Source organism: Podarcis muralis, chromosome 3 (assembly GCF_964188315.1).
Source record: "Podarcis muralis chromosome 3, rPodMur119.hap1.1, whole genome shotgun sequence".
In the NCBI taxonomy this organism is placed as follows: Eukaryota; Metazoa; Chordata; class Lepidosauria; order Squamata; family Lacertidae; genus Podarcis; species Podarcis muralis.
This window is the reverse complement of record NC_135657.1, coordinates 88,440,821-88,456,812: the sequence shown is the minus strand read 5'-3', so window position 1 is coordinate 88,456,812 and position 15,992 is coordinate 88,440,821. Positions and strand designations below refer to the sequence as shown.

The following is a 15,992-nucleotide window of genomic DNA, read 5'->3' as shown; positions in this document are numbered from 1 at the left end:
AGTGGAGAATTCCAAAATGAAAGTAGGAAAGGGCAAATCTTTAAAGAGAATTTCACAGATTGGGTTGAGAAAATTTGACCTTCCCCTGAAAAAAGCCAAACACCCCCCCCCCCAGGAGCATCCATGACAACCATCCTAAGTGATGGGATCACAGAGACTATGGAGATGTATTTTTTTCAAGTTCTTTTGCAACTGCACCTCTTATAGCACATGTCTAATACATACTCAGCCACACTGTTATCCAGGCCACCACATGTTATTACTGTTATTAATTACCCACTATTCATCCTAAGGCCCCGGGTGGGTTACAACATTAAAACACAGCTTTGAAAACAGTTTAAAATACCCCACTGAGCAGGTTACAGAGAAAATATAATTAATCTAAAGATAGATAAATAACTTCCACTCACTTTCTGTTCCTGTATTTGGGCCTTCACAACTTTGAACTCAGCAGATGGAGGCTTCTGATTAGCCACAAGGTCTTCTGTGTCAATAAGCCAGCTAAGGATAGATTCGACAGCATCTTGAAACCTCCCACAGTGGAGCAGTGCCTCTTGCAACTGAGCTGCTCTTTGGGCAACCTAACAAACAAACAAAAAAAACATTGTAAATATTATCCTCTTCCCACAACACCTCTTTCCATCTTTCCAGTCAATCAAACAACCCCTAGGGAAAATAAGAACAATTTAAGGCTAGCAACTCCTAAACTATGAAGCTCTTCACTGACTTGAGTGACATTCTGTGCACTTCAGCAAATATTTAAAATTGTCTTAATACAGGTATGAACAATACAACATTTTGTACCAGCAGGTCATAGGTGCACAAAGTGTGAGGTAGACCTGCCTAGGGATAATCCCCAGGGAAGCCTAAGTACTTCATGTGCCTCTTGAATGCACGCATCTTTATTTGGACATTAATATAATATAATATAATATTAATTTTTTATTTATACCCCGCCCATCTGGCTGGGTTTCCCCAGCCACTCTGGGCAGCTCCCAACAAAAGATTAAAAATGCATTAAAGCATCAGTTATTAAAAACTTCCCTAAATAGGGCTGAAGACAGTTGAGTAGGCATTTTGCTTCAATCAGCATGACACAGAAAGCACCATGAATTATGTTTTGCAATCCTCTATTTCCTTTAGGCTTTTGACTTTCTACAGGTTTCTTTCCATAGACATTAAAATGACAGGGTACCCATGTGACAAAGGGTAGTCTGCTTCTGTAGGAGCTCTACATGAGCACCAGAGCACACATGGAGTTCTGGACTGGGGATTTTGTGCATTTTATTATGCAGTCTACTACAATAATGTGTAGTACTACTTTGTAGTGAAAATCAGAAATAAGAGCAAAACAAAAACAGCAGCAGACTAGAAAGGTAAACAAGAGTGCAAATACAACTAGCGTACCTTTTTGTTGAGAGTTTTCCATCTTGTGTTAACATCCTCAAGATCACGCTCAAGGTTCTCAGTACTAGCATTTTTAGCAGCACTCTGAATAAGGCCTTGACCCAACCAATTTACCTCCTGTTGCTTAAGCTGCAGTGGTTCAACCTTTTCCTTCTCGAATACCTTCAGATCAAAAGGAAAAGAAAGAAAGGCAAAGGCACATTTAGATTATTAAGTCTGGAACATGCTGAGCATAAGTGACGACCAGAGCAGGTATCAGTAGTAAAATCACACAGCATGTCATGAACATAGTGTGGAAAGACAGTATTTAGCTACAGAGTGTACATGTCAAATTGCTCTTAATGTTGTAAACACAAAACAACTCAGAGTAAATTATATACACATTAACCCAAACAGGAGTTAAGAAACTGCTATTACATAAAAAAACAAACACTGTATTTAGAAGGAAGAGACAAACATAGTGCTCCATACTGAATCTTCCTAATATAGATGCTCAAACAATATTTAAAGCAAAAGGTACACGTTGTGGACACCTATGTCAAACTGAAGAGGATGACATATTGTGGATAGTAATTGTTCAGATATCTGTTCACAATAGCCCATTCTTCTTGGGGCCATGCAACTCTGTGCAAACAGTTATCCTTTGCATATGGCCAGCAGACACAAGTAGCCCATAAAAACATAAGAGCCCTGATGGATCACGCCAAATGCCCATCTAGACCAACATCTTGTTCTCACAGTGGCCAACCAGATGCCTGTGGGAAGCTTGAAAGCAGGACTTGAGTGCAAAAAGGACTTGTGACTCTGGCGTACAGAAGCATACTTCTTCCAACAGAGAGAGCATAGCCATCATAGCTAGCAGCCATTGACAGCTCTATCTTCAATCAATTTGTCTAATTCTTTTTTGAAGCCAATCACAGTAATGGTCACCACTACTTCTTTGTCAAAGTTAAAACTATTCACTGCATGAAGAAGTTCTTTCTTAAGTTCTGTCCTGAATCTCCCAACATTTAGCTTCATACTATGGTCCTGGGTTCTAGTATGATTCAGCCAATTTGGATAGATCACTTTGGATCTCCTTGCAATCTCTTTTTGTTTTAACCACCCTGAACCACTTGGTACCATCAGCAACCTCAGCTACTATATTGCTCACTTTTATAATTTATAATCAAGTTTAAAAGCCCATGTCCCAATGCTGATCTCTTAATTGGGAGAACTGCCCATTTATTCCTGCTGTCTGCTTCCTGTTCCTTAATTAGTTAATTAATTATTTGTAGAACAGTAGGAGGACCTCTCCTTTTATTCCACGATTAAGCTTACTAAGGAGTCTTTGGTGAAGTACTTTGTCAAACCCTTTCTGAAAGACCAAATACACAGTGCCCAGAGTCTATATAGTAGAGTTTGAAAGTACGAGTAGTAACGGTGGACAAGGGAAATGCTTAAAGTTTGGTGAGGAAATTAATCAATCGTCTGAATATGCTCAACATATGTTTCTGTGGTGCATAATGATTTGCATAGTCATTTAAAAATGATGCAGTGCTCTTAATTCTAATGGGAGGAGCTGGTGTTGGACAGTGTGGCTCCTACAGACCAAGTGAGCAGTGAGATGCTGGGCACATGCAGGAAGGGACCTGCCCCAGTCCTAACTGCACAGTGGAGAAATGCAAGCGCTATCCAACGATTTGGGGGCCACTATAGCATGGTGAGCCTGGACCTCAGGAATGGCCTGGGAGGATGAGCATTCACACCAGCATTCACCTTCTAGATAAGACTAGTAATGGTTATATTGTTTTAGAAGATACTGAAAAACAGTGGGGACCATGTCCCTTTATTTCCCAGGCGGTCTTCATTGGCAAGAAATTCAAGCATGCTTCACATAATGATATCATAATGCAGGTTAACTCAATCCACCAACCTAAGTGATGTTCATTTGAGAACTTGCAAAGGCTAGTGACAGAAAATATTCCACAGGCATCAAATGCTTTTGGTGGGTTATGAACCCAGGATATACAAACTGTGGTCTTAAAGCTTCTTACCTTTTAAGTACTCCCTCCCCTCCCCCCCCCAAAAAATCTTCTTTTTCTTCTTCTACTGCTACTACAGACACTGTCCCTTGGCAGCAATTTCACTATAGTCAGCAAAATATTGTGAAGCCATTGTACTGCAATACTGTACTGAGCTTTATTATTATAGCTTTACTAGCAAATATGGCTCACATCCTGAATATCTATTTCAGCTGCCACTAGTAACATCATTCCCTTAATACAAGCAATGTTATGGGGATACTACAAGTGTACCTCAGTATGGCTAAAGTTATTCCTCAGAACCTAGGAGCTAGACACTCAAGGAGCCCAGGACACCCAAATTCCTAGAACAGTCTGAAAATAAAGCATGTTTATAGTTGATGTACCTCAATATCAGCCCTAAGTAATTTTTATGCTCACATAATTGAAAACAAAAATGATAAGAAGCCTCCCCAAGATGGGATACATAAATTGTACACCAAAATGGCCAAGCACAACACTAGTAGGAAAAAAGAAACTTGCTATGCACATTGTGTAAGAAACCCAGATTTTCTAGGATAGTCTGCAAACAGCACATTTTCACACCTAGGTTTACGTCATAACAGCAGCCAGCACTTCAACACACAGCAAGCACATTTGACACACAGGACAGTGTATGACCCATCTCTCCTCGAGGCCTTAAATCCACTCGAATAACCGGGAGAAGGGGGTTTTGCAGAGGCAGTGAGGAACTTAAGTCCGAACATGGGCAGCCCACACACGTTTGAGACTACATGCAATAATCCTCAGACACGGTGGTGTGTTACATAGTAGCAACCAGGAACACACACACACACACACACACACACACACACACATGTATAATGCTGTTTTTGCTGCACTCAATAGCACTACCTATTTGCAGGACATTGTGGGATTTGTTGGGGGGGGGGGGGACATTATAAAGCAGAGTTCTGAGGAACCAAGTAGTTGAAAACAGCAAACATGTCTTACCTTTCCCACAAAATAATATATAATATGGGCAAGTTCTCTTTACTTTAGAGAAATAAACAAGGGCTGGGATGTAAAAGCTAATTTACACATACCCAAGTGTTAGCTCAGTAGTATCTTTGGCAATCAAACAGGCAGGCACATGTACACACCCCAGGTTCCATAAACTACTTTTGAAATTCCCCTCTCTTTCAAAAGAAGCTTCCTGTGTTTGAGGTTGCTGTGTGAGAAACACAAGTCCTGCTCCAGTTTAGGCCCATGGAACTAGTAACGCGGTCCTTCAATCCAACTCTCCTCTATTTCAGATGTTCATATATTTTTAAGACAATTCCATAGCAATCCAAACCGAGTTGTTCCCCTTGATTTGTTGTTTAGATACACATACCCACTCACAAAAGTAGGAATTGAGGCTAGAGTTTGCCAGAACAGCTTAGCAACAACTCCTAAAATAACTCAAGACACAACCAGATCAGAGTGACCAAAAACAAAAAGAACAAAATTAAATTAAAGACTTCACAAGCTCCCCATGCTTATTACAAAGCTGTTTTCTACTTCCTTACTTCATTCACCGCTCAGTAAATGTTACAAGATCTCTTGTAAAAAATCCCCTACAACTTTAGGACTACTTTTTGGCATGAAGATGCAAGGAAATAATTTCAGTACGTGCAACAAGCCTTTAATCTGTGTACTTTGGAAACCGCAGCAATCTGAGCATCGTTGTGTATACCTTTATGATGAACAGTGCAATCCTATACTTGTCAGCTCAGAAGAAGCATGCCCGTTGGGTTTAATGGGCCTTACTCCCATGAAAGTGTGTACAGTATATGGCTGCAGCTGAAATCTGGTTAAATCTGAATAGGGAAGGCCTATCTGCCCTTGAATGGCATTGGCTGCTTGAAACATAATTTGAGGGGAGGGGAGGAGGGGGTGCTGAACATCAATGCCTGGTGGAAGCATTCCAAATAAAGGGTAACAGGCACCATCTGGACAATAAATAGCCATGCAACCAAACAGCTGGAAGCAATCAACCCTGTCACAAACTGCCCTTAATCAATTTACTGAAGTGACCATCTCGCCAATTTCTGCCTTCTAATAACTTGTTGGGCAAATGATTCTAAAGGAGCTCTTTGGGTAGATTAGCAAAATCTAAACATAAGCATTCATGATGCAATTACAGAAGAAAAAATTATAAAATAAAAAATAACCCACCCTGCAGCATGAAAAGAATGCATTTAAGTTTGGAATTACCTTATAAGACAACATGCCATTGCACACTGTATCCAAGGTTTGTTCTATTTGCATGCCTGTAGTCCAAAAGCTGAATTCAGCGCTGATTGGATTTGCTTTTTGACAGCATGTGGTATTATTAGCCTCTAAAGCCTGACAGGACAATTCTATTGCACTTGTATGGGCCATATTACTTTCCTCAGTTTCATGCAAAATCACATATTTTACTAAGTCCGTATCACTAGCATGTAAAGCTGCATCATCATCATCATCATCATCATAAATATCTATATCCTGAGTTGCAATATCCAGGAGGTCCTTTTCAATCATCCTGTCTTGGGTGTCTAATGGCTCATTAACTTCAGCGCTGTTCCTCACTTCCTCTTTGTCTAAAGTGAAATCATGTTCCCTCTCACCATCCTGGAGCCATGCTGGATGTGCTAAGAGGTCTTCTTTCAAATATGTCAGTGGACTGCAATGTCCATCTCCTTCCCCTTGGTTGCCCTCATAGTTCCAGAAAGATTCTTGCTCTATATGTGAAGCATTCTGCAATTTTACTCGACAGTGTCCACTGGTAGGGGCACTTCTGGAGGTAAGCAATGAAATTTGATGTTCACTACTAGAAATGGTAGGAGAAAATGATCCAAATTTACCTATGAACTGATTATCGTCTATGGAAGATATGCTCCTAAACTGAGTTTGTTCCCCTTCTAGCACATCTTGTTTTTCTTCTCTTTCTGCTGGAGGACTGCACAGACCAGAGTCATCTTCTTCGGAAGTTAGAGAACTGGTCCCACATTTGACCTGGCCTGTTGCTGCTAAGTCGGACACATCAACAGTCCCAGCAAGTGAGCACTCACTTTTATTTGCATAGTCTGCAAAATTTGGTGGGACAAGCATCCTCCAGGACCTCCTATGTTCTTTCTTTTCTGTGTGATACTTTGCTTTGGGCAAGCCAGCTGTTCGAATGATGTCACTGTTCAGCTTAAGGGCATCAAAGATCATTTTTTCATCTAGCTTATTGGCTTCCCGTCCTCTGAGTTCAAAGACACTAGAGGAGGAGAGGGCACCATTGGAGCACAATGTACTAAGGTCCAGTGTTCTATGACTATACGGCAAAGTCCGATCTGAGAAATGCCTGGAGGAGAGGCTGCCTTTAGAACCTGAGTCAATCTGTTCATTCAGCCGCACTGTGTCATAGATTGACCTCTGGGGAACATAACAGTCCTCAATATTTATATCCTCTTCTTCTTCATCACCTTTTCCTACACAAGGAGGATTCTGGCGTAAACAGTCTGGCCTGCTCAGCGGCTTCCCCATTTCTGCAGGAATTAACAGATCTAGCACTGCTGCTAGGCTACCTTATTGGAGACACGCAACACACATAAAGTAAAATTTAAAATAAAGTAATAGAAAAGCAGTTTTTAAAAAGTACAGTAAACTTGCCCTCAGCAGAAAGATGCTTACATACTAAAACACAGGAAATAATTTATGAGGCGGTTAAGGTCGTAATCAGTGCATCTGTGTAAGTTTACCTGGCTGTGATTTAAAACATTTCTCCCCTTGCCCCTAAAATATAAAGTGCTTGAGCTGAAGGGGGTGGGGAGAGGGGAAACAAAAAAACCCCACACCTTTTAATATTTTAAAATACTAACTCAACGCACAAAGACACCAACAAAATGTACAAACCCCCAAACCCCAGGAAAATCTTTAAGTGGCTCAAAAGACTCAGAACTTCCCACATAGCATTCCATTTCAATTTTTAGGTCAAAATGTGTGTCTTAAATCTCCAGATTAAGTCTTCAAAATGAATCAGCATTATAGCAGGCAGCACACTATATTCAGGAGGTGACAGATTAACTGTAATCCATTTAAATGGCTTGCAGAATTCCATCTCCTTTATAAATAAGCCATGTTGTGGACGCTTTTGAAGAAAAACAAACCAGAAGAGCTGTGGACTGTGGAGACCAAGGCACAGAGAAAGGCTTCAGGAAAAACAAAGGTACATCCAGAGTTGTAATAATAATAATAATAAAAGCAGAAGCTTTCCCCCTTTTTTGGCAGCAGCTATAAATAACCTCGATTCAAAAGGCAGTTTATTCCTTGCTTCCTTAAAGCTTCTCTGCGGCGCGTTCAGAAGTTCCATGGGAAACACAACAGTTTTCTGAGGAGCCAGACCAATGAAATAATAATAGTACAAAAAAGCAACGGAACAGAATTAGTAGAAAAAGAAACTTTTCTCCCAGTTTCACTCGCAGAACACATTCCTTGAAAGTTGTCCTGTTTTAAGGCAACACAGCAGGAAACTAGAGCGTTTCTTCCTCCACTCCGGCACAAAGGCACAACAGATTCACATTCTGTTTAAATTCAGCAGGACTTTTTTTTTGTATAAACGGTGGCTACAAGAGCGTGGTCACTGTTTTCATCTCCGTCTTGAAGCGCAGCTGTAGCGAAGAAGGCATTAAAAAGAGCTCACAACAATAAACGCTCACATGTCCTGCCCAGCGCAGCTGATAAGCTTTCCGGCTCTCCCTGGTTTCTTATGGTCTGACAGGCATCCCTCCCAATAGTGAGCTTAAAAGAAACGCCCTTTGCTATTCTTTAGGCAACATCTGCTCCTATCGCATTCGTTCCCTGAGTATTATTCCAACCGAGCATTAGGAGGTGCCTGACCTCTTAGCTCTTCCCCCTTACGCTTCCTGCCCCACATGACTTTACTTAGCCATCTTTCACTTTTACTGTTTGTCTTGTCTCTGAACGCGGCTGAGCCTTTTCAGGGGGAGGTGCACAAAGGAGCAAGTTCCTGTCTGCAGCACTCCTGCATCTCGGAGTCTGTGCTCTCTAATTCTGGAGGAAAAGAGGGTGGGTGGGTGGGTGGGTGGTGGCTCACAAGCAGAATGGAAAAACCGGTGCTAATTAGTTCAAAATGTCAAAAATTTAGTACATATTGCTTAACCGGGTAACCTGACACCATACAAATATGGACCAGACTACCCAGGACCCTTCTAAAACACTGACAAACTGCACTTATTCTGCTTCATAACAAAAAGAATAATCCAGTACTTACAAATTATGCAGATTAACAGGAATCTGAATATAGTGGATGGTCACTTTTAATGGTATGTAGCATTATAAACTAAACTAACCAGCTGTATAATAAGAATTCAATCAAATTGAATTACTTTCCACCATCACCATAAATCAATTTTAATTAACAGCCAGATCTTACTTCTGAGCAAGCCCCATGAAAAATCTCCATAGGATTGCATCCTTTGCTCTATATTTGTAACACATGTACATTATATTCTATAATTAGGGATTTAGCCGGCAAATTGGTCTCTCTGAATGACTACAGAATGCATTCTTCATTCACAATCCAGTTAATCCAATGAAAAGGGATTTGCTTGATATTTTTTTACACTTCCTGGCTCTCAGACAACTGCAAATCCTAACATGCAAAGAAGTGCTGCAACTTTTCAAAAATCTCACCCAATACAGTACTCCTAAAAACCACACTATATTGAGGTAATAGCATGAGTAGTTTTACTTATTTGTTTCTGGATCTATTCAGATGGAAGGCATATTAGATTTGCAATAAAATAAATAGCTAAAGCACTAAAAAGAGTAAAAATAATACAGAGCAAGGAGAGCAGCTCATTTCTAAAGGCTGGTGGATTGTTAATTTATTTGCCATATGTATACCAGCATAAAGGTAAAGGTAAAGGTACCCCTGCCCGTACGGGCCAGTCTTGACAGACTCTAGGGTTGTGCGCCAATCTCACTCAAGAGGCTGGGGGCCAGCGCTGTCCGGAGACACTTCCGGGTCACGTGGCCAGCGTGAAATTGCTGCTCTGGCGAGCCAGAGCTGCACACGGAAACGCCGTTTACCTTCCCGCTAGTAAGCGGTCCCTATTTATCTACTTGCACCCGGGAGTGCTTTCGAACTGCTAGGTTGGCAGGCATATCTACATATAAAAATGCCCACGTTGTTAACAACAATCATGTCCCACTAAAAAGACAATGTTTCATACCACAAGCTGCAGTCACAACAAACCATATAAATAAACTACTGCAGAAAAAGTTCCCCTCCCTTGGGAAGGCAGCACTATAAGGGATAGTCGCAGACAGGAATGAAGTTTCTGGCAGTCCATTGCCATACATATTCACTACTCCAAAGAAAATCTTATTGTGTGCCACAAAGGATATTCCCAAGTAAAGTACAGCAAGTGTTTTCAAAGCAGTGGCTCTAGTTGGGGGGCAGGAGACGCTATCTGGGCTTCAAGAAGCAAAATGGGTCAGTACTGGAATGACAATGAACCTTAAGACCCTCCTTTGAAGGAGGTCTGTCACTCCCAACCCAGAATGTATTTATAGTCAGCTGAGCATGGATTTGTTGAACAGGCACTGTACATGTCCAAGGCAGCACCTGAACTGACACACGCAGCTACTCCTTCCATTTAAATGAATGGGGAAGACCATCTGTAAAGGAGCTCCATGTGAGCATTAGAATACACAGAGGGCTCTGGACAAAGGATAAGGTCTGTATGCAGACAGCCACCCCAAATATATGCTGAGTTTTTTCTTTAATGTAGTGATAATAAATTATTATTCTTTTTTCATTTTATATTTAAGCTGCAAAATGGATGCAAATATTGAAGTTGATGCAGCGACAAAATATAATTTTACTTTTGAAGGCGCCTGTGAAAAGAAACCACATACAGTGGTACCTCGCAAGACGAATGCCTCGCAAGACGGAAAACTCGCAAGACGAAAGGGTTTTTTTGTTTTTTGAGCTGCTTCGCAAGACGATTTTCCCTATGGGCTTGCTTCGCAAGACGGAAACATCTTGCAAGTTTGTTTCCTTTTTCTTAACACCGTTAATACAGTTGCGACTTGACTTTGAGGAGCAACTCATAGCACGCAGTGTGGTAGCCTTTTTTGAGGTTTTTGAAGACTTTGGTGATTTTTGAAGCTTTTCCAAAACTTTTCCGACACCGTGCTTCGCAAGACGAAAAAAATCGCAAGACAACAAAACTCGCGGAACGAATTAATTTCGTCTTGCGAGGCACCACTGTACTTCAGGGAAAAGTTAACACACTACACTGATTCAATCAACAAGGTAAGAGGCCACCATCTACGACACCGACATAAACCAATTTAAATATTAGTTCAAGCTCATCAACTGGAATATTCATCCGGGCCCAGATCTCCTATGAAGCGCAATTAGAAGGCACCTCTTGACATATATCTGAACAGTGGAAATATACTGAAACGACCCTTTCCGCATCTAGTAATGGTCTAAATGGGGGAGGGGATTTAATGAGCCATTCAGTGATAGAAACTGACATAAATCCATGTGCTTTAATAAATAAAAGAATAAATAAAGAGTGTGGCAGGTTTATGGCTGAAATATTTTGCAGACATTTCGAGGATTGTAATTACGTGGCAGAGATTGAACGCTGCTTCCCCACAACCCCACCCTAGCATGAAGTAGCTCATTAAAATGTTCAGCAAAATACAAACTAAACAAGGGCTTTTGTTTTTCAGGATCATCTTAGCTGGTTGGCTCTTTGTGAGGAAATGGGCATGGTGTAACCCAAGTAAAGCAAGTTCATCTGCTGAATTTTTCTTTTGCCCACGTTCATTCAATGCGTACTTTCTTTAAAGCACAAAGGTCTACAATAAAACTGAATGAAAGTGAGAGAATGAAAGAGAAACACCATGAAATACAATATGCCAGCTACTGTAAGTAACTGAAAATGGAGCTTTGATTGGAAACACTGGAAGATTTGTTCTTGGGTAGGATTTCTGAATACAAAACAAAATCCTCTTTTCTCTATGTAAATACCGATAGATAAGATATAAGAACTACAAGCAGACAATCTTCTTCTCAGCTACCCAAAAGCAATACTCGTTAAAAGTGGACTGACAGCTGTTAATTGTAAAAAATATATGCCTATGGACCACCGTTCTTGGTAATGATTTCAAAGCAGAGTCACTAGTCACAATTCCAATTTGCTATTCCCTTCCTCCAATGAGCTTGGGACTACCACTTGAACTTTGTTACTTTACTATTACTTAGTGGTCTGCTTTGCACATCATGTATATTCGTTTGTTTATTTCACAACATTTATATACCGTTGGTTATAATAAAACCTCCAAGCGGTTTACAAAAAGAATAACCCAGTAACAATAACAGTAAAAAAATTCACTAAAAACGAATATTTAAAACATTCAAAACAAGTAAAAACAATAAGCTAAAACTGGGTCCAGGCACTGTTCCAAGGCATGCACAATTGTTCCTAATTCAGATGTTATGGCTGAGTGACACCAGCATACTTATGGTACCTGGCCACAAAACTTCTAATGGCAGCTCCCAGTCAGGAAATTGTTGCTACCAATCTGGACTATACCAGGAAATGATTGGACCATGACAAAGCAGTGCACTTCCACACCCAACCTCAGTCCATCCCTCAGGTCATTTGGGGCAAAGACTACATCAAGGGTGTCTCCTAAATGATGTGTTGGACCAATGACCATTTGAGAGAGCTGCATGGTTGTAATGAAGGCCTTAAGTCTTGAGCTCAGCCAGTACAGTGGCAGCCTCTAATGGATATTGAAGTAGTCCAGAGACTACCTTGACCAGCTTGATCAGGCATGCTGCTGGGCAACAGGGTAGTTGATAGACCAGCAGCATCTCCAGTCTGCTTCTTTGGCCAAGCACCAGGTGCAGACCCTCTGATAGCGTGTCCCAGGAGATGGTGCATTTATAGACAATACCCTCAACCCCTCACTGGAGTCTACTGCTAAAACAAGGAATGGAGACCAAAAAGCTAGGTATCTGCCTCAAATGGTGGTCGTCCACAGGAAATACCTTGGTTACAGATCATGATTATGCTGGAGAGAGACATGCCACAAGCCCAAGTTAAGATGGCATGGCTTAGCTCAGTCTGGTGCAGCAGCAAAACAACTGAGGAGCAGCAAGATGACCATTATCTCCTCTCCAGGAGCTGCACACTTGCACTAAGACATGGTTTGTCTTAGTGTGGCATGAAAACCAGGTCACTGTCTGAAAGAAGCCCACACCATCATCTCAAAAGGCATATACTGTGAGAAAAATCTACAATTTTGTGGTTGACTGTTGGCTTATTAATGGATAAAGTGGATAATGTGAACCACTTTTCATATTCCTCTTTGTAAATGAAGCATGGTATAAAACTCATTTAAATATATAAAAATAGATAATACGGATTATCAGGAATAATAAAATTAATTAATTAATTAATTAATTAATATAATGCCCTATACCCACAGGTCTCAGGGGGTTCACAGGGTAAAATCACAATATAAAAACGCAAAATACATAATCAAAATAAACACAAGAACAACCCAATAACCCCCTCCCCCCCCAAAAAAAAAATCAGAGAGGGAAAACAAAATTTTAAACACACAGTATTTGTAGTAAAACATATAAAAGTACCCATCAGGTATCATCAAGGAGTAGATTAAAAGATCAATTTAATCAAAACATTTTAGCCATTGGTTCCCACCCCCACCCAATTGTAACCATTCACAGAATGGTTCATAGAAATAATAATACAAAGCTCTGTTTTTCTTCTTCTTGCAAACATAGGTGCATATCTTCAAGAAAAAGAGAGGTCCTTCCAAAAGGACCTTCAGAAGTGTGCTATTAAACCCATTCAAGTTGTCCTCACATAACCTGAATCGGATGCTAAAGACAAAGAAATAGACTAATCTTTGTAGTCCAACAACAGGGATTTGTGAAGCTCTGTGTGCGACTGTTGCCAAAATGCATTGTTGCATGTGATGAACACATTCTGCCAAGCAAATTGGATCCAGACTTAGTCGTGCTTAGAGTAGATCCATTGAAATCAACAGGACTTTAGAAATGATTTAAGTCCTGCTCGTTTCCAGTGGGTCTACTCTAAGCATGACTAAGTGAATACAACCCAAAGATGTTCTAGATAAAATGTACATGGAATGAACATGCTGAGTATTTTCATAAATAAACAAATAAATCAGAGTGTCATGCTAGGCCATGGGAGAACAAGCTTCAAATCCCCACTTGGTCATGAAGCTCACTGGGTGACCTTGGGCTAGTCACCAATTCTCAGCCTAGCCTACAGGACTGTTGTGAGGGTAATGGAGAGGGGGGAAGCTTTATGCTGCCTTGATCTCTTTGGAGGCAAGGTGGGATATACAATGTAACAAATAATAAATAAATAAATAAATATACAGTACCCCAATACACAGGGGACGCGGGTGGTGCTGTGGGTTAAAGCCTCAGCGATTAGGACTTGCCGATCGAAAGGTCGGCGGTTCGAATCCCCACGGCGGGGTGCGCTCCCGTTGCTCGGTCCCAGCGCCTGCCAACCTAGCAGTTCGAAAGCACCCCCGGGTGCAAGTAGATAAATAGGTACCGCTTACTAGCGGGAAGGTAAACGGTGTTCCGTGTGCTGCGCTGGCTCGCCAGATGCAGCTTGTCACGCTGGCCACGTGACCCGGAAGTGTCTGCGGACAGCGCTGGCCCCCGGCCTATAGAGTGAGATGGGCGCACAACCCTAGAGTCTGTCAAGACTGGCCCGTATGGGCAGGGGTACCTTTACCTTTACCTTACCCCAATACACACGCACGTATTGAAACACCAGTTCTCCGAGTCAGAAGTTCCCAAAACATAATCAGACACAGAAAGAGCTTGTTGCAGTCTAAACCAAAAAAGTGCAGCATTTACTTGTGAAATTAAGAAAAAAATGTGAAAACTGTCAGAGAGAAAGAAGACTTAACTTAACACAAACTGGGTTTATTTTAATTAATTTCATAGTTTTATTTTAAAAAGAACATGTAAAAACACAAGCTCTAAGACCCTTAACAGCATCTGAAAAATTATTAAGCACAATGGGTAGAGGGGAGAAAGGATTAGTTTCTAAACTGTACTCTACATTGCTCAATGTAACTTATGGATCTATGCCACCCCTTAAAAAGATATGGGAACTGGATATTGGCACACAAATTATTCCCAAGGACTGGAATAAAACTTGGGCATCATGACCCTAAAAATCTGTTTCTGGTTTCCTTAGGGAAAATTTAAAAATGTTACACAGATGGTGTTGCAAGCCTTTGCAAATGTCAAAAATATTTTATTCTATATCACCTGACTGTTAGAGGGTTTGCAATAAACTTGGCACATATTATCATTTATAGCGGGAATGTCAGTTGGTGCAAAATTTAATTTAATTTTGAGAGAAATGATAAATATCACTAAAGAAAATATTGTTTGTTGTCCAAAATTAATGTTACTGAATATTTTTGATGATACCAATGTAAATATATATTGTCAAAAGAACTAGTCTTATATATGATCTTGACAGCATGAATAGTAATTGCAACTCAATAGAAAACAGCCCAAATCTTACACTTTTGATATGATTTGGCATTGCTTTATGACATATACAGCGGCACCATAATTTTCAAGACAACCTGGCAAATCTGCAACTATAGATGATCTGGTAAAGTTGAAAGTCTTTACTTTGTTATTTTAACTCATTCTACATTACTATTTTATAGTTTTGTTTTTCATCTTTTATTTTTTGTCTCTTGTTCTAACTGATCCATATACTTTATAAAATGAAGTAATAATTACAAACTTTACCCAAAAAGATAACATAATTGTTCCAATTCTTACTGCAAATTACAAAAAGAAAGCCTGAACAGGCCAGTAGATTGCTTAGACTACAGCTCCTCAGGGATATCATTGATCCCCTTTCAAGGATGTGGTGGAGAAAGACAGAGGAAATTCTCAAACGCCTGTTCATCCCATATTTATCTGGGGGATACCTTGCATTGTTATATGGCAAGGAAAGCCTGTCACATTTCTTTTTTTAAAAAAAGGCCAGTAAAACAATACAGAAAAACAAATGGTAGTAGCACAACCACTATCATCACAGTAGCAGAGAGATCTGCTAACAGCCATCAGCTACCCTCAGTCAAAGGGTTTGCAAAAGAGCTCTTAAAGAGCTTGTGAAATGTACACAATGGTGGGTCCAGACATGCTTTCCTGGGGAGGGCAGTCCAGAGCACTGGTGCCCTAACTGATATTGCCCTGTGCATTGTTCTCACCCACTGCATATCTGCTGTTGGGGAGGTGCAAAGCAAGACCTCTGACGTTGCTTGGTCACACTGAAGGAAATACACAGGAAAAAGCAATCCTTTAAGTACTTTTTATGACTTTCAAGTTTAAAAAACCCATCTTGGAAGCAAGTGTACCTTAAAAAGTGGTTGCTTCCACTGCCCACTGTTATATCTCTTCAGGTACTATTGTCTGAT

General features: G+C 40.5%; 1 protein-coding gene across 35 annotated transcripts in view; it reads right to left on the bottom strand.

The window, feature by feature from the left end:
- DST (dystonin) overlaps positions 1 to 15,992 on the bottom strand; it is a 301,155-nt gene that overhangs the window by 68,147 nt on the left and 217,016 nt on the right. For all 35 annotated transcript variants that reach the window (XM_077926290.1, XM_077926284.1, XM_077926293.1 and 32 more), the window contains 2 exons: positions 1,408 to 1,569; positions 411 to 581 (listed from right to left, as the gene is read on the bottom strand). In XM_077926290.1, coding sequence (XP_077782416.1) covers positions 411 to 581; positions 1,408 to 1,569 — 333 coding nt within the window. The remainder of the gene's footprint in view (positions 1 to 410; positions 582 to 1,407; positions 1,570 to 15,992) is intronic.